The sequence below is a fragment of the Carcharhinus amblyrhynchos genome, unplaced genomic scaffold (genome assembly GCF_965287045.1).
Source record: "Carcharhinus amblyrhynchos unplaced genomic scaffold, sCarAmb.v2.hapA scaffold_643, whole genome shotgun sequence".
NCBI classification, from domain to species: domain Eukaryota; kingdom Metazoa; phylum Chordata; class Chondrichthyes; order Carcharhiniformes; family Carcharhinidae; genus Carcharhinus; species Carcharhinus amblyrhynchos.
This window is the reverse complement of record NW_027650383.1, coordinates 414-24,298: the sequence shown is the minus strand read 5'-3', so window position 1 is coordinate 24,298 and position 23,885 is coordinate 414. Positions and strand designations below refer to the sequence as shown.

Sequence of the window (23,885 nt, the reverse complement as noted above, 5' to 3'; positions counted from 1 at the left end):
CGAGGGCAGTCAACAGACCTGGCAAGTGTCTTCGAGTCATAGAGGTTTACAACGTGGAAACAGGCCCATCCGTGCTGCCCAGTTGTTACCACTGAGCTATTTCCAATTGCCTGCGTTTGGCCCATGTTCCTTTATGCCCACATAACCGTCTAAATGCTTTTTGAAAGACAAAATTGTACCTGCCTCTTCTACTACCTCTGGCAGCTCGTTCCAGACACTCACCAACCTCTGTGTGAAAAAATTGCCCCTCTGGACCCTTTTGTATCTCTCCCCTCTCACCTTAAATCTATAACCTCTGATTTTAGACTCCCCTACCTTTGGGAAAAGATGTTGACTATCTAGCTGATCTATGCCCCTCATTATTTTATGGATCTCTATAAGATCACCCTTAAGCTTCCTACACTCCAGGGGAAAAAAGCTCCAGTCTATCCAGCCTCTCCTTATAACTCAAACCATCAAGTGTCTGTTGAGTGTTGCATCATTTAATTCCATTTTTAAGCTGGTATTTGCTGATGGAACTTAACTGTTAGAATCTTCTCTCACAATTGAAACTTTCTGACCTGCCACTTGAACCCCTGCAGCTCTGAGGAAGCCTTTGGAGAAAATGAAAATGTGAGTCTTGTACTGCATTTGTTCTACTCAAATACGGACGCATGACCTTGGGAAGGGGAGACATGGGTGGTGTTTCTAACTTCTACATCCATGTTAGGGGGCCTGGTTTGTGTTGCTAACTGTCTGTTTGAAAGTCTATTTATTAGTGTCACAAGTAGGCTTACACTAACACTACCACGAAGTTGCGATGGAGGTTGAGGGGGCGACCTGATAGAAGCCTACAAGATTATGAGAGGCATGCACAGAGTGGATAGTCAGAAGCTTTTTCCCAGGGTGGAAGAGTCAATTAATAGGGGGCACAGGTTTAAGGGGCAGGATTTAAAGGAGACACAAAAGTTGGTGGATTATGACACAAAGGTTGGTAGATTTGCAGATAGCGATGAGGACCATCAGAGGATACAGCAGGATATAGATCAGTTGGAGGCTTGGGCGGCAAGATGGCAGTTGGAGTTTAATCCGGACAAATGTGAGGTAATGCATTTTGGAAGATCCAACACAGATAGGAAATTTGCAGCAAATGGCAGAATCCTTAAGAGTATTGATAGGCAGAGGGATCCGGGTGTACAGGTTACACAGCTCACTGAAAGTGGCAGTGCAGGTGGAGAAGGTAGTCAAGAAGGCATACGTCATGCTTGCCTTCATCGGCCAGGGCACTGAATTTAAAAATGAGCAGGTCATGTTGCAGCTAATAGAACCTTAGTTAAGCCACACTTGGAATATAGTGTTCAATTCTGGTCTCCACACTACCAGAAGGATGTGGAGGCTTTGGAGAGGGTACAGAAAAGATTGATCAGGATGTTGGCTGGTAGGGACGGCATTACCTATGAGGACTGGTTGGAGAAACTTGGTTTGTTCACACTGGAATGACAGAGGATGAGGGGTAATAGAAGTCTACAAGATTATGAGGGGCATGGACAGAGTGGATAGTCAGAAGCTTTTCCCCAGGGTGGAAGAGTCAATTACCAGGGGACACAGGTTTAAGGTGTGAGGGGTAAGGTTTAAAGGAGATGTACGAGGCAGGTTTTTTACACAGTGGGTGGTGGGTGCCTGGAACTCGCTGCCAGGGGAGGGAGTGGAAGCAGATATGAAGGTGAGTTTTAAGGGGTGTCTTGACAAATGAATAGGATGGGAATCGAGGGATATGGTCCCCGGAAGGCTAGGGGTTTTCGTTCAGTCGGGGCAGCATGGTTGGTGCAGGCTTGGAGAGGCCAAAGGGCCTGTTCCTGTGCTGGAATTTTCTTTGTTCTTTGTACTGTGAAAATCTCCTCCTTCTGGGGCTTGTTTCCATGGTGCGTGCCCACTTTCCATGCGCGGGTTCAAGCAGTGTACATTGGTGAACTATTTGACTGCGAGAGGCATTGAGGTGGAGCAAACCCTGCCTTGACATCCGATCAGTGGATCGTGCTCAATGGCAATCCCCGGGCCTTGGGAGATGGGTTGTAGCGCACAATATGTCAAACACCATACTCAGCTGGGTGAGGGGGAAGTGGGTGGGGTGGGGTGGGGGGGGGGGGGAATATTTATTGCCATTTATATGGAATACATTTGTACGGAATTCATTGAGGGTGGAACACTGGTTAGCACCGCTGCCTCACGGCACCAGGGACCTGAGTTTGATTCCCAGCTTGGGTCACTGTCTACGTGGAGACTGCACGTTCTCCCTGTGTCTGCATGGGTTTTCTCCAGGTGCCCAAGGTTTCCTGCCGCATTCTAAAGATGTGCAGGTTTGGTGTATTGGCCATGATAAATTGCTCCTTAGCATCCTGGGATGCATAGGTTAGAGGGATTAACAGTGTAAATATGTGGGGTTACAGGGATAGGGCCTGGGTGGGATTGTTGTCGGTGCAGGCTTGATGAGCTGAATGGCCTCCTTCTGCACTATTCTGTGATTGTAATTCCAGGTTCAAATCCTTATGCTGACTCTCTTTCCTAGTCTGATCTAAGTACTCGTGTCAATCAGGACAACTCTGTCCTCCCCTTCCCGCCGCAGGTTCCTCCCTAAAGCCAAGTAGGTGTCTGGATCCCTGGCACAGGGCAGCCTTCTGGACTTGTGGCCTCGGCTGAAGAGAACGGTTCTATTCCCCTGACTGTACCGTCCCCCACCTCACTACATTTATATCAAGTACCTGCCACTTGAATAGCTTCCTGTATCACGTGGTCAGTTTGCCCAGTCACCTTGCATCCACTGCTTTTGTCTACACAGACTACAAGAACCTGGGACCTCTTGGACAAGTGCAAAGGCTGCCTTTCCTCCATTGCTACCTTCTCAATCTTCCTACGTGCCACTTTCACAGTCACACACTTCACTCCCTGACTTCTAACCACATCAAAGTCCAACAGGTTTATTTGGAATCACGAGCTTTTGGAGCACTGCTCCTTCATCAGGGTAAGAAGTGTACCGACAACTGAACAACCAGGAAAACTACAGTTACCCAACCAAAGAACACACTTGCCAACTCAGCAGACTGATCAAGACCTTTGATCCAGACCTTCAGAGCACCCACCATGCTCTCATCCCACTCACTCCCCATGTTGGAGATGTCTGCTGCCTCCCCAAGACACTCAAGGCTAACATACCTGGCCGTCCCATCGTATCAGGCAACGTGAGAACCTCTCTGGCTACGTCGAGGGTAACCTGAAACCCATCGTACTGAGAAACCCCCAGCATCTGTCGCATACGGCCTTCTTACAGAAACTCAGTACCCGTGGAGCAGGAACACTTCTCGTCACAATGGATGCCTCAGCACTTCGCACCAGCATCCCCCATGACGACAGCAATAGCCTCAGTACTCCACACCGACAACTGCCAATCTCCAGACGCAATTCTACAACTCATCCACTTCATCCTGGACCACAGCATCCTCACCTTCGACAACCAGTTCTTCATCCAGACTCCATGCAACGGCCATGGGGACCAAACTCGCACCTCAATACGCCAACATCTTCATGTGACTTACCTGAGGAAGGAGCAGCGCCCTGAAAGCTCGTGATTCCAAATAAACCAGTTGGACTTTAACCTGGTGTTGTGAGACTTCTTACTCTGCCTACCCCAGTCCAACGCCGGCATCTCCACGTCATGTCCAACCATACCGGAAGATCCTATCCAAAAGGAATGGTTCCTGGCTGATTTCTGTCCGGGCTTTGATAGAGTGGTTCAGCATGGGGCGACACGGTAGCACAGTGGGTTAGCACTGCTGCTTCACAGCTCCAGGGTCCTGGGTTCGATTCCTGGCTCGGGTCACTGTCTGTGTGGAGTTTGCACATTCTCCCAGTGTCTGCGTGGGTTTCCTCCGGGTGCTCCGGTTTCCTCCCACAGTCCAAAGATGTGCAGGTTAGGTTGATTGGCCGTGCTAAGAAATTGCCCCTTAGTGTCCAGGGATGTGTAGGTTAGAGGGATTTGTGGGTATAATATGTAGAGATATGGGATAGGACCTGGGTGGGATTGTGTTCGGTGCAGACTCCATGGGCCGAAGGGCCTCTTTCTGCACTGTAGGGTTCTATGGTTCTATCCTGCATCAAAAGGCTATGGGTTTAAGGCCCACTTTAGTGAATTAAGCATCATGTTCAATGAGCAAGTCTGGATAAGATGTTATAAACGGGCCCCTTCTGCTCCCTCAGGAGGATCCCACAGCGTTATCTGAAGAAGAGCATTGGATAGTCAAGAAGGCCAGCGGAATGCTGCCCTTCGTATCTAAAGGGCTGGAGAAAAGGAATGCAGATGTTATCGTACAACCCTAGTGGGCAGCATGGGTTCGATTCCTGGCTTGGGTCACTGTCTGTGTGAAGTCTACACATTCTTCCTGTGTCCGTGCACCGATTTCCTCCCTGAGTCTGAGACACATGCTGGTTAGATGTTTTGGCCGTGCTAAGTTGCCCCTTTGTGCCCCAAGTTGTGTAGGTTAGATGGATTGGCCATGTTAAATTGTCCCTTAGTGTCCAAAGATGTGTTAGTTCGGTAGATTGACCGTGCAAAAATGGTCCTTAGTGTCCAAAGATGTGCAGGTTAGGGGGATTGGCCATGCTAAATTGTCCCTTAGTGTCCAAAGATGTGCAGGTTAGGGGGATTGGCCATGCTAAATTGTCCCTTAGTGTCCAAAGATGTGCAGGTTTGGGGGATTGGCTATGCTAAATTGTCCCTCAGCGTATTGAACAGGTGTTGGAATGTGGTGACTAGGGGATTTTCATGGTAACTTCATTGCAGTGTTAATGTGAGCCTATTTGTGACACTAATAAATAAGCTTTGAAACTATGGAGATGCAGATGTTATGCTGCAGTTGGACAAGACGCTAGTTAGACCCCAATTAGAGTACTGTGAGCAGGGATGCACACCACACTTTGGGAAGGGTGTTCTGGCCCTGGAGGGAGTTCAACGCAGGATTACAGGTACGATACCTGGACTTCAGGGTTAAGTTACGAGGAGAGATTAGACAAATTAGGCCTTTATTCTCTCACATTCAGAAGGTTGAAGGGTGATCTGAGAGAAATTTACAAAACATCTACAGGGAAAGACAAGGTGGGTAATGATAAACTGTTTCTACGAGCTGAAGGCTCTGGAACCAGGGGCCATAATCGAAAAGTTAGGGCTGATCTGTTTGGGAGAGATGTTGGAAATACTCCTACATGCAGAGAGTGCGGAGGGAACTCTTCTTCAAAGGCAGTGAGTGCAGGTTCAGTTGTTGGGTTTCAGTCTGAGATAGACACATTCTGATTGAGCAGGGATATGGGTCAAGGGCAGGTACATCAAGTTAGAATCATAGAATCCCTAGGTGCAGAAGGAGGCCATTTGGCTCATCGATTCTGCACTGACCACAATCTCACACAGGCCCTATCCCTATAACCCCATGCATTTACCCTAGCTAATACCCTGACTGTGGGGCAATTTAGCATGGCCAGTCCACCTAACCCACACATTGTCAGACACGAAGGGGCAATTTAGCACGGCCAGTGCACCTAACCAGAGCATCTGGAGGAAACCCATGCAGACACGGGAAGGGTGTCTAAACTCCACATAGGGGAGTCAGCCAAGGCTGGAATTGAACCCGGGTTCCTGGCGCTATGAGGCAGCGGCGCTATGAGGCAGCAGCGCTAAGCACTGTGCCTCCGCAAATTGACCATGATCTTATTGAATGGTCACGGGACCTCAAAGGGCTAAATGGCCTACTCCTGTTCCCACATTCCTGTGAGCCATCCTGGTGTCCTGGCCAACCTTCACCCCTTAGCAGCATCCAGTAGGTCATCTGGCCATGGCTTATTTTGCAGGAGATAGCTGTGTGTAAATTGGCCACTGCGCTACTAGGGGGAGGGATTACACTTCTACTGCACTTTATTGGCTGTGAAAGTCTCGAGATGTCCAGAGGACTGCTATAGAAATGCAGGAGACTGATGGTTATGCTACTGGGAAAGCCTGTGTCTGATCCGTCAGGAGTGTTCTACTTGAAGGTAGACTAATATTGGACTGTCTCTTTCTGTGTCCATCCCAGGGCGAAGAGCGAAAATAATGACAAGCAGCTGACACAGAGATTGACTCACTCCGATGGACCGTCTAACAGGAGACTGGAACTGAAGAAGGCAAAAGGTAAAGATGTCCAAAGATGTGCAGGTTAGGGTGGTTTGGCCATGCTAAATTGCCCCTATGAGTCCAAAGATGTGTGGGTGAGGTGGATTGGCCACGTTAAATTGCCCCTTAGTGTCCAAAGATGTGCAGGTTAGGGTGGATTGGCCATGCTAAATTGTCCTTTAGTAGAATCATGGCAACCCCAGAAGGAAACCATTCAGCCCATCGGGCCTGCACCAACAACGATCTCACCCAGACCCTAGTATCGTAATCCTACATATTGACTCTGCTAACCCCCCTGATTCTGAGTGAGAATTTAGCATGGCCAATCCACCTAACCTGCACATCTTTCAGACTGTGGGAGGAAACCCACACAGACACGGGGAGAATGTGCAAGCTCCACACGGACAGTGACCCGAGGCTGGGAATGGAACCCACGTCCCTGGCTCTGTGAGGCAGCAGTGCTAACCCACTGTGCTGCCTTGTAGGGGACGGGTGGAGCAAAGGGGGTGGATTTGGAGGGGTTGTGGTGGGTGGGGGTGGGGGAAGGATGCTGGATGGCTCAGCCCCCTCCCTCCTGTTACCAGAACTAACCCCTTTTATTCTGGTTTCTCGTAGGCCTGAGGAAGGATGTTTACATCGGGAACCTCCCATCTGAGATCACAGAGGTAAATCAGAACGCCTTTGACTTATCATCTACGGTGCCTGTAATTTTAAGTGTGCCTGATCTTGGGACTGTTTCGCAAGGCACTACACACAGGTGTCTGCACCTCCCTTACCTCTCCCCGTTTCACACAACGAGGTTATGGTTATTGCAGACTTGGCCCTCGCAGGATGTCACTTCATCTTAAAGAATCATAGTGCAGGAGCAGACCATTCAGCCCATGGAGTCTGCACCCTCAATCTCGCCCAGGCCCTTTCCCCATAACCCCACATATTTACCTTACTAATCCCCCTAACACTAAGAGGCAACTTAACAAGGCCAATCCGCCCTAACCTGCACATCTTTGGACACTAAGGGACAATTTAGCATGGCCAATCCCCCTAACCTGCACATCTCTGGATTCTAAGGGAAAATTTAGCACGGCCAATCCACCTAACCTACACATCTTTGGACATTAAGGGACAAGTTAGCATGGCCAATCCACCATATTTTTTGCCCTCCTTTGGAGAGCGTAACTCGCAACGAACCTGTGAACCTGGTGTCTAACGGTCACCTGTCTGTTTGTTCTCAGGAGCAGATACTGCAGCTGTTTGCTGCCTTCGAGCCTGTGAAGGTTCGCAAAATAGTCTCGGGCCTAAAATGGTAAGCTTACAGGCTTGTTGCTCGGTAACCGCTTGTGTTTGTGTAGTGCCTGTAACATTGTAAAATGCCCCAAGGGGGGGGGGTTGGTTTCACTGGAAAATTAGCAAAGGGGATTAGCAGGGTAAATACGTAGGGTTACGTAGAAAGGATAGCAAAACTAGGGGGCACGGCCTCAAAATAAGCCGGAGGGGGGTGTGGAGGGCAGTTTAGAACGGAGTTGAGGAGGAACTTCTTCACTCAAAGGGTGGTGAATCTCTGGAATTCTCTGCCCGTTGAAGTGGTGGAGGCTACCTCACTGAATACATTTAAGTCACGGGTAGATAGGTTTCTGATAGACAAGGAAATTGAGGGTTATGGGGAGAAAGCGGGAAAGTGGAACTGATCCACTTCAGATCAGCCATGGCGGGGCAGGTTCGAAGGGCTAGATGGCCTACTCCTGCTCCTATTTCTTATGTTATGGGAATAGGACCTAGGTGGGATTGTGGTCAGTGCAGACTCAACAAGCTGAATGGCCTCCTTCTGTACTGTAGGATTCTATGACAGACAGTGAGCCCTTGAGGAGGTATTAATGTGAGAAAGCGATTGAGACAATGAGAAAAAATTGATTTGATTTTATTATTGTAACCTGTATTGGAATGCAGTGAAAAGTATTGTTTCTTGAGCTCTATACAGACAAAGCATACCGTTCATAGAGAAGGAAAGGAGAGGATGTAGAATGTAGTCTAACAGTCATAGCTAGGGTGTAGAGAGAGATCAACTTAGCGCAAGGTAGGTCCATTCAAAAGTCTGATGGCAGTAGGGAAGAAGCTGTTCTTGAGTCGGTTGGTACGTAACCTCAGACTTTTGTATTTTTTTTTCCCAACGAAAGAAGGTGGAAGAGAGAATGTCCGGGGTGTGTAGGGTTCTTAGTTATGCTGGCTGCTTTACCAAGGCAGCAGGAAGTGTAGACAGAGTCAATGGATGGGAGGCTGGTTTGTGTGATGGATTGGGCTACATTCACAACTTTTTGTAGTTCCTTGCGGTCTTGGGCAGAGCAGGAGCCCAGACCAAGCTGTGATACAACCAGAAAGAATGCTTTCTATGGGGCATCTGTAAAAGTTGGTGAGAGGTGTAGCGGACATGCCAAATTTCCTTAGTCTTCTGAGAAAGTAGAGGCAAAGATGGGCTGAATGGCCTTCTTCTGCACTGTAGGGATTCTGTGCAAGGCAGTGAGCCCTGTGAGGTGGTATTAAGAACAGGAGATCGAAGGCTTAGCATGAGGGAGTATCCTAAGGGTGAGAGCCACAGAGGTTTAGGGAGGGAATGCCAGAGCTTGGGGTCCCAGGCCACCTGCGATTGAAGTTGGGGGACGCCCAAGAGGCCAGAATTGGTGGATTGGCGAGATCTCGGAAGCTGCAGAGTGGCTGCAAGAAGTTACGAAGAGGAGGAAGAGTTGGGTGAGGCCACGGAGGGAATTGAGAAAGAATAGTGTCGCGGGGTTAGTTCGGTAAACACATAGGGTGGGGGCTTGGGTGGGATTGTGGTAGGTGGGGGGGGGGTGGGGGCGGGAGCGAGAGGTGGGGTGGGGGTGGGGGGAGCGGCAGGTGGGGGGAAGGTGGGGATGTTAGGTGTTTGCCACATATGTGCTGTATTCCTCCTGATGTCTCCTTGCTTCCACCCCGACCCCGACAGCTATGCTTTTGTCAACGTGGGGATCGCTAAAAACGTGGCGCTCGCCATCAGTCACCTGAACAACACTATCTACAATGGGCGACGCCTGGTCGTGAGGGATCTGTCTGAGCCCAGGAACTCTGAAAGCTCAGCAGAGGCGACTGAAGTGGAATTACCGGTAAGATTTGGTCCCTGGCACTGGGGTGGTGGCACTTTGACAGTCAGGGATTTTTAAAATTAATTTGTGGGACGTGGGCGTCGCTGGCTGGGCCAGCATTTATAGCCCGTCCCTAGTTGGCCTTTGAGAAGGTGACAGAAACATAGAAAAACTACACAGGCCCTTCGGCCCACAAAGTTGTGCCGAACATGTCACGACCTTAGAGATTACTAGGCTTACCTATAACCCTCTATCTTACTAAGTTCATGTACTTATCTAAAAGTCTCTTGAAAGATCGTATCGAATCTGCCTCCACCACCGTTGCTGCCAGCCCATTCCATGCACCCACCACTCAGAGTGAAAAACTTAGCCCTGACATCTCCTCTGTACCTACTCCCCAGCACCTTAAACCTGTGTCCTCTTGTGACAACCACTTCAGCCCTGCAATACAAGTTCATAGCTCCTTGAAAGTGGAGCCACAGGTGGACAGAGTGGTGAAGAAGGCATTCGGCATGCTTGGTTTCATTGGTCAGAACATTGAATACAGGAGTTGGGACGTCTTGTTGAAGTTGTACAAGACATCGGTAAGGCCACACTTGGAATACTGTGTACAGTTCTGGTCACCCTATTATGGAAGGGATATTAAACTCGAAAGAGTGCGGAAAAGATTTATTAGGATGCCACCGGGACTTGATGGATTTAGTTGTCAGGAGAGGCTGGATAGACTGGGACTTGTTTCTCTGGAGCGTAGGAGGCTGAGGGGTGATCTTATAGAGGTCTATAAGATAATGAGGGGCACAGATCAGCTAGATAGTCAATATCTTTTCCCAAAGGTAGGGGAGTCGAAAACTAGAGAGCATGGATTTCAGGCGAGAGGGGAGAGATACAGAACTGTCCAGAGGGACCATTTTTTCACACAGTTGGTGGTGAGTGCCTTGAACGAGATGCCAGAGTAGTAGAGGCAGGTATAATTTTGTCTTTTAAAAAGCATTTAGACGGTTACATGGGTAAGATATAGACGGATATGGGCTAAGCATCGGCAATTGGGACCAGCTTCGGGGTTAGAAAAAGGGCGGCATGGACAAGTTGGGCCAAAGGGCCTGTTTCCATGCTGTAAACCTCTGTGACTCTACAATTTCTTCTTGAATTCAGACAACGTTTTGGCCTCAACTATTTTGTGGGAGTGAATTCCACACATTCCCCACCCTCTGGGTGAAGAAATTTCTCCTCACCTCAGTCCTAAAAGGTTTACCCCCCTATCTTCAAACTCTGACCCCCTAGTTCTGGACTCCCCCCACCATTGGGAACATTCTTTCTGAATCTACCCTGCCTAACCCTGTTAGGATTTTATAAGTTTCTATGAGATCCGTCTCACTGTTCTGAACTCCAGTGAAGATAATCCGAACCAACTTAGTCTCTTCTCGTACGACAGATCTGCCATCCCAGGAATCAGCCTGGTAAACCTTCGCTGCACTCCCTCGATAGTTGTCCCCTGAGCCTGCTGGCATTGCCCGCTGTGCAGATCACAAAACTCCTGGGTTTTATTAGCTTAGCTGGGGAGGGATAGAATCGTCCAGGGTCCATGCACCTAATCAGCTCCTTATCAAGAAGGAATGGATCTGGCCCAGCAGTGGGTCACTACATCCTGCTGCTAATCTAGGAGAGATGGGCAGAAGGAAATAGGGTGTGTTTGACCAACTCTATTGGAGCTGTGCTGGAGGGTAATTGGAGGGTAACTTAAGCTTGTCTGCGCAGTGATACCCTCTGTCATCCTAATCCTGTACACTCTCTCCTGTTTTCTCTTCCACAGCCTCTGGAGAAGGTTGACAAAGACTTCAGCATGGGTAGTAGTAAGTACTTTTTGTGGTGTATACATGCACGTGCACGCAACAGGTGCACCTGCGCATGCAACATACGCGCACAACCTTGGGCTGGCACCATTCCTAAGAAGGAACTTGGGAACAGAATTTGCTCGAACCTGTGCCACCGTTCAGTTAGACAGTGGCTAATCTCCACTTTTATTAAGTATCCCTCAATATTATTTGGGTTCTCTACAGTAACCTCTGCGCCCTCATTTCTAGGAATGGGGATCGTACAGCGTGGGTTTTGAACTGTATGTCATATCTGGGCCTCGTGATTTGATTTATTGTTGTCACATGCATTGGGAGACAGTGAAATGTTTCTTGTGCACTATACTGCCAAAGCATACTGTTCATAAAGTACGTAGATTTGATTTATTATTGTCTGATATATTGCGATGCAGTGAAATGTATTGTTTCTTGCGTGCTATACAGACAAAGCATATAATTCATAGAGTACATAGATTTGATTTTGTTATTGTCACATACTGGGAAACAGCAAAAAGTATTGTTTCTTGTGCTATACAGACAAAGCATACTGTTCATAGAATACATAGGTTTGATTTATTATTGTTACATGTATTGGGATACAGTGAAAAGTATTGTTTCTTGTGCGCTATACAGACAAAGCATTCCATTCATAGAGAAGGAAAGGAGAGAGAGCAGGATGTACTGTTACAATGATAGCTAGGGTGTAGAGAAAGATCAACTTAGCGCAAGATAGGTCCATTCAAGGGGTGGTGACTTAGCTCAGTTGGTAAAGCATGCGCTTTGGCAAAATGTAGACAGGGTTCGAATCCCAGTATCCCCACCCCAAATTAAGGACGGCACAGTGGTGAGCACTGCTGCCTCTAGCTCCAGGGACCTGGGTTCAGTTCCAGCCTGCAGTCACTGTCCCTGTGCAGTTGGCACATCCTCCCCCTGTATCTGCATGGGTTTCCTCAGGGTGCTCCGGTTTCCTCCCACAGTCCAAAGATTTGCAGTAGGAGGCCATTTGGCCCATTGAATCTGCACCGACAACAATCCCACCCAGGATCGAGTGGGGGGCACAGGGTGTCTGGGTGGTCAAAGGCATGGCTGCCAGTGATGGGGTGAAGACAGAGGGGGATGCACATTAGAAGTGGGCTGGGGAGGGAGGAGTGTGGGGGTGGTTATAGCGTTAAGAAGGGGCAAGGCCATGGAGGCACTTAAAGATGACACGTGCAGTATGACCCTGGATCACATCAGCACACTACGGTGCACAAGAACACTGGCTCACTGCTGAATAAACTGGGAGTGAGGATGGAGAAAGGACAGGGCTCATTCATAAAGAATATAGATCAGGAACAGGCCCTTCGGCCCTCCTCAGCCCATCGTGATGCCTGCCTAAACTAAAACCGTGCGCACTTCCAGAGCCCCTATAATTCCATTCCCATCCTACTTAGGTATTTGTCTAGTTGCCCCTTAAATGGTAGGATCGTACCTGCTCCCCAGGCAGCGTGTTCCAGACATTGACCACCCTCTGTGTAAAACAGGACCTGCCTCGCACATCTTCTCTAAACTTTTCCCCCTGCCCCTTAAACTAGTACTTGACTTTCCTACCCGAGGGAAAAAGCTTCTGACTATCCACTCTGTCCATGACCCTCATAATCTTGTAGACTTCTATCAGGTCGCCCTCAACCTCCGTCGTTCCAGTGAGAACAAACCAAGCTTCTCCAACCTCTCCTCATAGCTAATGCCCACCAGACCAGGCACCATTCTGGGTAACCTCTTCTGTACCCTCTTCAAAGCATCCACGTCCTTCTGGTAGTGTGGCGACCAGAATTCATAGAATCATCATAGAACCCTACAGTGCAGAAAGAGGCCATTTGGCCCATTGAGTCTGCACCAAACACAATCCCACCCAGGCCCTACCCCCATGTCCCTCCATATTGTATCCGCTAATCCCTCTAAACTATGCATCCCTGGACACGAAGGGGCAATTTCTTGGCATAGCCAATCAACCTAACCCACACATCTTTGGACTATGGCAGGAAACCGGAGTAAACCCACGCAGACACAAGGAGAATGTGCAAACTCCACACAGACAGTGACCCGAGCTGGGAATCGAACCCAGGACGCCGGAGCTATGAAGCAGCAGTTCTAACCACTGTGCCACCGTGCCGCCCCGGTACACAATATTCTAACCGAGGCCAAACTAAGGTTCTGTACAGCTGAAAGTTGTTCTTTTGTTTCTCTTGTGATATGTAACTTCTGCTCCTTTTATCTCTTTGCCCCCGCAGAAACCTTGTCTGTCTCTCGTCTGGTGAAAGAAGGCAGTCAGACCTGCTACGCGGTCCCGTTGGAGATGAGGTATGGGTCAGACGTTTGCTTTCTCGAAGATGTAGCATGTTAGAATAGCCGCCACCGCATGGGTTAAATGTCAATTCCTCAACCGCTCAGAGAGCAGGGGTAAAAGGCCCTGGGTTATCATAGTACCCCTACAGAGCAGAAGGAGGCCATTTGGCCCATTGAGTCTGCATCAACTCACACCCAAGCTTATCCTGTAACCCCATGTACTTAGCCTGATAATTCCGCCTAAGACATATATCTTTGGACACTAAGGGGCAATTTAGCATGGCCAATCCACCTAACCTGCACATCTTTGGACACTTTGGGGCAACTTAGCATGGCCAATCCACCTAACCTGCACATCTTTGGACACGAAGGGACAATTTAGCATGGCCAACCTACCTAACCTGCACATCATAGAATCATACATCGCAAAACAGGCCCTTCAGCCCATTGAGTCTTCGCCAACATGCAAGAAACATCTGACCTCCCACTTAATCCCATGTACCAGCGCTTGGCCCATAGCCCTGAATGTTATGACATGCCAAATACTCATCTAGGCACTGTTTAAAGGATGTGAGGTATCTCACCTCCATCACCCTCCCAGGCAGTGCATTCCAGACCCTCACTACCCACTGGATAAAAAGGCTTTTCTTCATATCCACCCACCCCCCGCCCCTCACCTTGATCTTGTGTCCCCTCGTGACTGACCCTTGAACTGAGGGGAACGGCTGCGCCCTATCGCTATGGGACGGCACAGTGTTTAGCACTGCAGCCTCACAGCACCAGGAGCGTGGGTTCAATTCCCAGCTTGGATCACTGTCTGGGCGGAGTTTGTACATTCTCCCCATGTCTGCGTGGGTTTCCTCCGGATGCTCGGGTTTCCTCCCACAGTGTGAAAGACGTGCTGGTTAGGGTGCATCGGCCGTGCTAAATTCTCCCTCAGTGTACCTGAAGAGGCACCGGACTGTGGCACAGACCAAGCTGGGAATCGAACCCGGGTCCCTGGTGCTGTGAGGCAGCAGTGCTCACCACTGTGCTGCCATTGTCACGGTCACAGAGACTAGCTCTCAGTTCCAGATTTTATTATTGATGGAATTTAAACTCCCACCATCTTCCCATGGTGGGATTTGAACCCTTTTCCCTCCCCATCCCAGAGCATTAGATGACTAATCCAGTGACGTTGCGCAGCCACGTCTCTGATTTCTGTGCTGTGAATTCTTGGCAAATTGTTTTGTTCCAGGAGTTCAACGTTGGTACAGATGTTGAGCAGCTGTTTCAAGGACGTGGGGTGGCTTACGGAGAGCGCGAAAGTGCATGGGGATGTCGGACTGATGGTCATGGATACGTTTCCCCACATGCCGTACTTCTGGGCAATGAATCTGACTCCGGTAAGGAGGAGGGGGAGGTGAGGGTCTGGCCAGCCGGTAGAAACCTAATGGTTTGAGGACTGATCTGATCCGCAGTGATTGTTTCCCCAGTTTATAATCTCTGCCAGCGTGCATGCACCAGAGGCACCAACTTGGAAAGTCATGAGACATCCCAAACAATCACCACAGAAGGAGGCCATTTGGCCCATCGGGTCTGTGCCAACCATCCAAAAGTGCATTCCATCCCCCCACCATATCCCCGCACATTCACCATGGCCAATCCACCTAACCTGCACATCTTTGGACACTTAGGGACATTTCAGTGTGGCTAATCCCCCTAACCTGCACATCTTCTGGTTGAAACTGGTGCACCCTGAGGAAACCCACGGAAACATGGGCAGCACGGCAACACAGTGGATAGCACTGCTGCCTCACTTTCCTTACTTTACAAAGATGTGTTGGTTAAGTGGGGTAAATAGGTAGGGCTGCAGGGATAGGATCTGGGTAAGATGCTCTTTCCAAGAGATGGTGCGACTTGAGGGAGAACTTAGCACGGCCAATGCACCCTAACTAGCACGTCTTTTGGAGTGTGGGAGGAAACTGGAGCATCCGGAGGAAACCCATGCAGACATGGGGAGAACATGCAGACTCTGCACAGACAGTGACCCAAGCCAGGAATTGAACCTGGGTCCCTGGCGCTGTGAGGCAGCAGTACTAACCACTGTGTCACCTTGCTGCCCAATTGATTAGGTTTGATTTATTATTGTCACATGTATTAGGATGCAGTGAAAAGTATTGTTTCTTGCGCACTATACAGACAAAGCATACTGTTCATAGAATAAATAGATTTAATTTATTATTGTCACATGTATTTTGACCTTCACGCCCCCCCCCCCCCCCGGCGGCCGTCTTTCTGGGTTTATTCGTCAAAATAATACTTTTAGAGTTATATTTATTAGTCACAAGTAAGTTTACATTAACATTGCAATGAAGTTACTGTGAAAATCCCCCAGTCACCACACTCCGGCGCCTGCTCGGGTTACACTGAGGGAGAATTTAGCACGGCCAATGCACCCTAACGTGCACATCTTTCAGACTGAGAGGGGAAACCGGAGCACCCGGAGGAAACCCATGCAGACACGGGGAGAACGTGCAGACTCTGCACAGACAGTGACGCAAGCCAGGAATCAAACCCGGGGTCCCTGGCGCTGTCAGGCAGCAGTGTTAACCACAGTGCCACTGTGCTGCCCCTTGAGAGGGGATTCGATAATTCCTTGAATAGACACCATGTGCAGGGGTACGGGTAAAAGTCAGAGGAATGGCACGATGCTCGTTCAGAGAGCCAGTACAGACGTGATGGGCCAAATAGCCTCTTCCTGAGCTGTAACTTCCTGTAATTGGTGAGGGTGGTATAGAACAAGGGCACATAACCGCTCCATGCTGGATACTCTGTACAATATTCTTTAACCAGTGTCAGTAAGAACAAAATCCATTTGCTTATTAACATCTTACAGATTGGGGGAATCGAATCTTGCTGTGAAACCACCGCCCCACCCCACTGCTCAGTTTCCCTCCACCGTAAAAGAGATTGTACTTTATTTGGCTGTGAGGCCCTTTCAGATATCCTGAGATTGTGAAAGGTGTAGAAGTATGAATTCCTCCTTTTGGCAAGGGATGTGGTGAGGTGGACATAGACCCTCCCATCGGGTTTGGGATTTAACGGGACTGATTCCTCTTTGTCTCTACCCAGGAGACCTACGTGAAGATGTGCCAACTCTTCAACGCCCTGTCCGTCATCACACAGGAGCAACCTTTCCTCAAGGGCGAGGAGGTGCGACGGGGCCAGCGATGCATGGCCGAGTTCCCAGGAGAGGGCGGAGAATGGAACAGGTCAGTGCCGGGGGTGGGGGGGTGGAAAATGAGTGGAGAATGATGCAGCATTGAAAATATAATTTGGATAAATGTTATTCACTTTGGAAGCAAAAACAAGGAGGTAAATTGCTACCTGAATGGCTGTAAACTGGAGAGAGGGAAGTGTGCAGAGGGATCTGGGTGCACCAGTCACTGAAAGTAAGCGTGCAGGTGCAGCAGGCGGTAAAGAAGACAAATGGTATGTTGGCTTTCATTGCGAGAGGTTTGGAGTACAGGAGCAGGGATGTGTTGTTACAATTATACAGGGGCCTTGGTGAAGCCACACCTAGAGTATTGTGTGCGGTTTTGGTCTCCTTTTCTGAGGAAGGATGTTCTTGTTCTCGAGGGAGTGCAGTGAATGTTTACCAGGCTGATTCCGGGGATGGTGGGACTGATGTATGAGGAGAGATTGACCAGGTTCGGATTGTTTTCACTGGAGTTCAGACGAATGATGGGGGAATCTCATAGAGATTTATAAAATTCTAACAGGACTAGACAGGGTAGATGCAGGGAGGATGTTCCTGATGGTGGGGGGAGTCCAGAAGCAGGGGGTCACAGTCTGAGGATTCAGGGTTGATCATTTGGGACGGAGGTGAGGAGACATTTCTTCACCCGGTGAGCCTGTGGAATTCGTTCCCACAGGAAGGAGTTGATGCCAAAACATTGAATGTATTCAAGAGGCGGCTGGATATCGCACTGGGGGGCGAATGGGTTGAATGGTTATGGCAGGGGGGGGAAGGCAGGATTAGGCTATTGAGTTGGACAATCAGCCAGGATGATGATGAATGGCAGAGCAGGCTCAAAGGGCCAAATGGCCTCCTCCTGCTCCTGTCTTGTGTTTCTGTGAAATCAGCCACGTGGCTCAGAAGGATTTGCGCCATGCCCTGACTGATACCTACAGCCACACCACGGGCTGACTTCAACCTCTGATCATCAAAGGATATAGGGCAGGAGGAGGCCATTTGGCCCATAGCAGCCGGGCCAGCTGTTGCAAGAAACTACCCAATTAGTCCCATGTTATCACACACACAGCCCCCCCGCCCACCCCCACCAAGCCCCCCTTGCCCTGCAATTTTTTTTTTGCCAGAAATTATTTACCCTTTTAAAGGTGCTGGCGTAATGGTATCGTCACTGGATTAGTAATCCAGAGAGCCAGGGTGATGCTCTGAGGACCCAGGTTCAAATCCCATCAAGGCAGGTGGTGAAATCTGGATCCGTTAAAAGTCTAAGGCTCGCCCGTACAACCATTATCATTGTCTTAAAAACCCATCTGGTTCACAAATGGGATCAATTGGGTAGCTTCCTCCCAGAGCTGGCCCGAGCACGATGGGCCGAATGGCCTCCTCCTCTGCATTAGGACAGCACGGTGGCACAGTGGTTAGCACTGCTGCCTCTCAGTGCCAGTGTGGAGTCTGCACGTTCTCCCCGTGTCTGTGTGGGTTTCCTCCGGGTGCTCCGGTTTCCTCCCACAGTCCAAAGATGTGCGGGTTTGGTGGCTTGGCCAGGCTAAATTGCCCCTTAGTGTCAGGGGATCAGCAGGGTAAATATGTGGGGTTACAAGAATGGGGCCTGGGTGGGATTGTGGTCGGTGCAGACTTGATGGGCTGAGTGGCCTCCTTCTGCACTGTAGGAATTCTATGACTCAAATTGCACAGTCAAATATCCCTCGTATACCTATAATGTTCATTGGGTTAGCACCGCTGTCTCTCAGCGCCAGGGAGCCGGGTTCAGTTCCGGCCTTGGGTGACTTTGTAGAGTTTGCATGTTCTCCCCAGTTTCTTCCGGGTGCTCCCACACTCCAAAGATGTGCAGGTTAGGGTGGATTGGCTATGCTAAATTGCCCCTTAGTGTCCAAAGATGTGCAGGTTAGGGTGGATTGGCCGTGCTAAATTGTCCCTTAGTGTCCAAAGATGTGCAGGTTAGGGTGGATTGGCCATGCTAAATTGTCCCTTAGTGTCCAAAGATGTGCAGGTTAGGGTGGATTGGCCATGCTAAATTGTCCCTTAGTGTCCAAAGATGTGCAGGTTAGGGGGATTGGCCATGCTAAATTGTCCCTTAGTGTCCAAAGATGTGCAGGTTAGGGGGATTGGCCATGCTAAATTGTCCCTTAGTGTCCAAAGATGTGGAGGTTGGGGGGATTGGTAGGGTAAATGCAGAGGGATAGGTGGATAGGCCTGGGTAAGATGCTCTGAGAGTCAGAGAGGTTTACAGCATTGCAGCAGGCCCTTTGGCCCTACATGTCTTTGCCGCCCTTTTTAAAGCCTAAGCTAGTCCCAATTGCCCACCTTTGGCCCATATACCCATCTTACAGATCGGTGCAGACTCAATAGAACAAACGGCCTCCATCTGCACTGCAGGGATTCTGTGATTAGCTATGTAAGGTGCTCACACTTGGCGGGTCAGCAGGAGGTGCGTTCCAGACCCACTCCAGAGACGTGAGCCAGTACTGAGGGAGTGTTGGAGACATTGTATCACCTGGTGATAGATTCAGTGTCTGCCCCGCATGTTAGCGGGAGGAGGAGGGGTAGGAGAGTCCTTTCAAATTAAGTTTGTTTATTAGTGTCACAATAGGCTTAAATTAACACCGCAATGAAGTTACTGTGAAAATCCCCTAGTCGCCACACGCCGGTGCCTGTTGGGGTTACACGAAGGGAGAATTTAGCATGGCCAATGCACCCTAACTAGCACATCTTTCAGACTGGGGAAAGAAACCGGAGCACCCGGAGGAAATCCACGCAGACACGGAGAATAGGCGGATTCCACACAACAGTGACCCAAGTTGGGTATCGAATCCAGGTCCCTGGTGCTGTGAGTCAGCAGTGCCAACCATACTGTGCGTCCATGGCACCCCCGCTGTGGTGTCCTACATCGGACGTAGAACATTACAGCACAGTACAGGCCCTTCAGCCCTCAATGTTGTGCCGAGCTATGTCTAATCCCAAGATCAAGCTATCCCACTCCCTATCATTCTGGCAGCTGCAGTCTGAGCATGCACCCCCAATAACTAGAGTCAGCGGCGCTGCCATGTGGCAAGTCCTGGAGAGTTTTAACTACTCAAAATGCAGAGTATCAGGCTGGTCTGTGTTCCACTAGAGTAGGTCTAAGCTCTCGGGAGATGATTCTTGTTGTCCGCTCCCGGTTGCTTTGGAGACAGCACTCTGTGTTGTTTAGTCACTGTTGACACACAGTGCCACCAGCAGCCCTGAGTGAGTATTACCCAACCCTGCCTCCTGTCAGTACAGCAGTATTCCTTCGCCGCAGGCTGGGATCGGGCTGTGTTTTGACTCCCCTGGACTGTGTCATCCAAGGTGATCGAGTCAGGGTGGGTGATAAATACCCGAGAACCACTGGCCCCATCTTCCCCAGCGCGATGGGCAGCAGGTGTGGGGATAATAAAGATAAATCTTTATCTCGATACCCCTGTTGAGGGTGTGGCCATTGGCGACTGTGACATCATGGTGGCACAGTGGTTAGCACTGCTGCCTCACAGTGTCAGGGAGCCCGGTTCAATTCCCAGCTTGGGTCACTGTCTGTGTGGAGTTTGCATGTTCTCCCCGTGTCTGCGTGGGTCTCCTCCAGGTGCTCCGGTTTCCTCCCACAGTCCGAAGGACATGCTGGTTAGGGTGCATTGACCCGAACAGGCGCCTGAGTGTGGCAGCTAGGGGAATTTCACAGTAACTTCATTGTAGTGTTAATGTAAACCTTACTTGTGACACTAATAAATAAACTTTTAATACAGCACCTTCAACAGTCCAAGGCAGTTTTCTGAGCTGGGTATGGGGGTGGTTTCAAGTTTATTTATTAGTGTCACAAGTGGGCTTACATTAACACTGCAGCGAAGTTACTGTGAAAATCCCCTATTTGCCACACTCCAGTGTCTGTTCGGGTACGTTGAGGGAGAATTTAGCACAGCCAATGCACCTAATCCGCACATCTTTTGGAGTGTGGGAGGAAACTGGAGCATCCGGAGGAAACCCGTGCAGACTCCACACAGACAGTGACCTAAGCCTGGAATCAAACTTGGGACCCTGGTGCTCTGAAGCAGCAGTGCTAACCACTGTGCCACCCCTTGAGAGGGCATTCGATGATTGTTTCCATCAAGCAATGTGCGAGGATATGGGACAACGAGCATGGCCAATCCACCTAACCTGCACATCTTTGGACACTAAGGCGCAATTTAGCATGGCCAATCCACCTAACCTGCACATCTTTGGACACTAAGGCGCAATTTAGCATGGCCAATCCACCTAACCTGCACATCTTTGGACACTAAGGGACAATTTAGCATGGCCAATCCACCTAACCTGCACATCTTTGGACACTAAGGGACAATTTAGCACGGCCAATCCACCTAAGCCGCACACTTTTCAGACTGTGTGAGGAAACCAGAGCACCCGGAGGAAATCCATGTAGACACAGGGAGAATGTGCAGACTCCATACAGACAGTGACCCAAGCTGGGATCAAACCCAGGTCCGTGGTGTTGTGAGACAGCAGCACTAACCCACTGTGCTGCCCAGAATCGGGGAGCAAGCAGAAGACTCCCATTGAACACCCCGTCCTAGCCAATGTTTGAGAATTATCACAGCGACACATCACTCCGCTTGCTCACCATCTCTCCTCCTGCCATCTGATGTGAGGGTTAAACCCTGAACATGCCTGCTTCCCTTTTCTCTCAAGGTGCTGGATAGTGGATGTGGTGGCGAGCCAGGTCATCCTGTTTTACGTGGACTCGGGGAGCACAGCCTGCGTTACTGCAGGGTCAGTGAAATCTCTGGACAACGACAAGTTCTGGGCCGTTCCCCCTCTGGTTCAGCCCTTCGTCCTGCAGCAGGGTAAGTCTGTTCACCCTCTTGGTTGCCTGTTCCAAACCTTTAAGGAACCTCTATATCCCACTCTTCTCCCTCCCTTCGCCACCTCTCTCAAACAGAATACAGCACAGGAACAGGCCCTTCAGCCCACCAAGCCTTATTCTTATTTAGATCCATTATTTATTGCCTATATGTGGTTTCTCTCTCTACTTGCCTCCCATGTCTTGATAGACACATGAGCATCACGGTAGTTAGCACTACTGCCTCTCACCGCCAGGGACCTGGGTTCGATTCCTGGCTTGTCTGTGCGGAGTTCACCCCGAGTCTGTGCGCGGGGTTCCTCTGGGTGCTGCAGTTTCCTCCCACAGTCTGAAAGACGTGCTGGTTCGAGGTGGATTGGCCGTGCTAAATTCTCCCTGAGCGTAACCCAAACAGGAGTGTGGCGACGATGGGAATTTCACAGGAATTCATTGCAGTGTTAATGTAAGCCTTACTTGTGACACTAATAAATAAACTTAAAACATAAATTGCCCCTTTGTGTCAGGGGGAACGAGCTAGGGTAAATATGTTATGGGGATAGGGCCTGAGTGGGATTGTGGTCAGTGTGGACAGAATGGCCAAATGGCCGCCTCCTGCACTGTAGGGAATCTGGAGTCAAACCTAGCAGGAAGGAAGATGGTTGTGGTGGTTGGAGGTCAGTCATCTCAGCTCCAGGATGAAACTGTAGGAGTTCCTCAGGGAACTTTTCCATCCTGGGAAAAAGCCTCTGACTATCCACCCTGCCTCTCAGAATTTTGCAGCCCTCCGTCAGGGTCTCCCCTCAGCCTCCGTCTTTCCAGTGAAAACAATCCGAGTTTATCCAACCTCTCCTCACAGCCAACACCCTCGTGACCAGGTGTCTACGGCATGGCAGCACAGTGGTTAGCATCGCTGCCTCACAGCACCAGAGACCTGGGTTCGATTCCCGGCATGGGTCAGTGTGTATGAGGAGTTTGCACATTCTCCCCGTGTCTGCATGGGTTTCCTCCCACAGTCCGAAAGACGTGCTGGTTAGGGTGCACTGGCCATGCTAAATTCTCCCTCGGTGTAACCCAAACAGGTGCCGGAGTGTGGCGACTGGGGGAATTTCACAGTAACTTCATTGCAATGTTAATGTAAGCCTACTTGTGACACTAATTAATAAATAAATAACATTCAGGGCTATGGGCCAAGTGCTGGTAAATGGGATTATAGAATTATAGAAGCCCTGCTGTGCAGAAGGAGGTCATTCAGCCCATCGAGTCTGCACTGATCACAAATCCCACCCAGGCCCTATTCCAGTAACCCCACATGTTTACCCTGCTAATCTCATGACACTAAGGGGCAATTTTTAGCATGGCCAATCCCCCTAACCTGCACATCTTTGGACTGCGGGAGGAATCGGAGCACCCAGAGGAAACCCATGCAGACACGGGGAGAATATGCAAACTTCACGGGGACAGTGACCTGAGCTGGGGATCGAACCCGGGTCCCTGGTGCTGTGAGGCAGCAGTGCTAACCACTGGGCCAGGTGGGAGGTCAGGTGTTTCTCCCGTGCCGGTGCAGACTCGATGCGAAGGCCCTCTCCTGGCAGTCTGCGAATAGATGTTTCTGACCCACAGTTAAAGTCAGCATCAAGGAAGCTGTCAAATGTCTTGGTTTGTTTAAACAGGAGTCATGGGCAATTGCAAAATGGACGGGACCATTCTGAAGGGAGTGTTGGTCGGATTCCACGGCAGAGGTAAAACTTCGTGACCGGGATGTGGTATCTGAGATATATCGGGACTCACTCGGATGAGCGGTTGAGTCCTGTGATGGCAGATTAAGTAAATTGGACTTTTGGAGTCTTGGAGAACGAGAGGCGATCTCATTGAGACGTACAAGATCTAAAGGGTGGATGCTGAGAGATTGTCCCCACTGTCAGGGGAATCGAAAACACAGGGGGGAGTACAGCCTCTGAGGAAGGGGAGGGGGCGATTGTTGAGGACTGAGATAGGAGAAATTAGGAGTGAGTGGCAGGAAAATGGACTTGGAGTCCCAAGATTGGCCACTGTTGTGTTGAATGGTGGAGCAGGCTAGATGGGCTGAATGGTCTCCTGTTGGGTGGATGGCCCGCTCTGTGGTACCTGGCCAGGCAGTCGGTAACCCCAGACTGCAGACGGAATCCTATCTACCCCCCACCCCCCCCTTCTGCTCTGAGCCATTCCTCATGTACACACACACCCCAGCGAGAGAAAGAGGATGGTGACCCAGTTGGAAACCATGGTGGCTGCCGAGATAGAGGGGAAGGAGACCGAGGTCTTCATCCAGAGGCAGTCAGGCCCAGCT

General features: G+C 49.9%; 1 protein-coding gene across 1 annotated transcript; it reads left to right on the top strand.

The window, feature by feature from the left end:
- Nucleotides 1–574: 574 nt before the first annotated feature.
- Nucleotides 575–23,312, top strand: LOC145339733 (tudor domain-containing protein 10-like; the record flags this gene model as incomplete). Its single annotated transcript, XM_080184258.1, has 11 exons — nt 575–612; nt 6,093–6,187; nt 6,785–6,834; nt 7,402–7,472; nt 9,144–9,300; nt 11,090–11,129; nt 13,400–13,469; nt 14,692–14,839; nt 16,569–16,708; nt 21,409–21,563; nt 23,230–23,312. Coding segments are annotated over 11 exons (1,047 nt in total), but the record flags the coding sequence as incomplete, so codon positions are not given.
- Nucleotides 23,313–23,885: the final 573 nt, after the last annotated feature.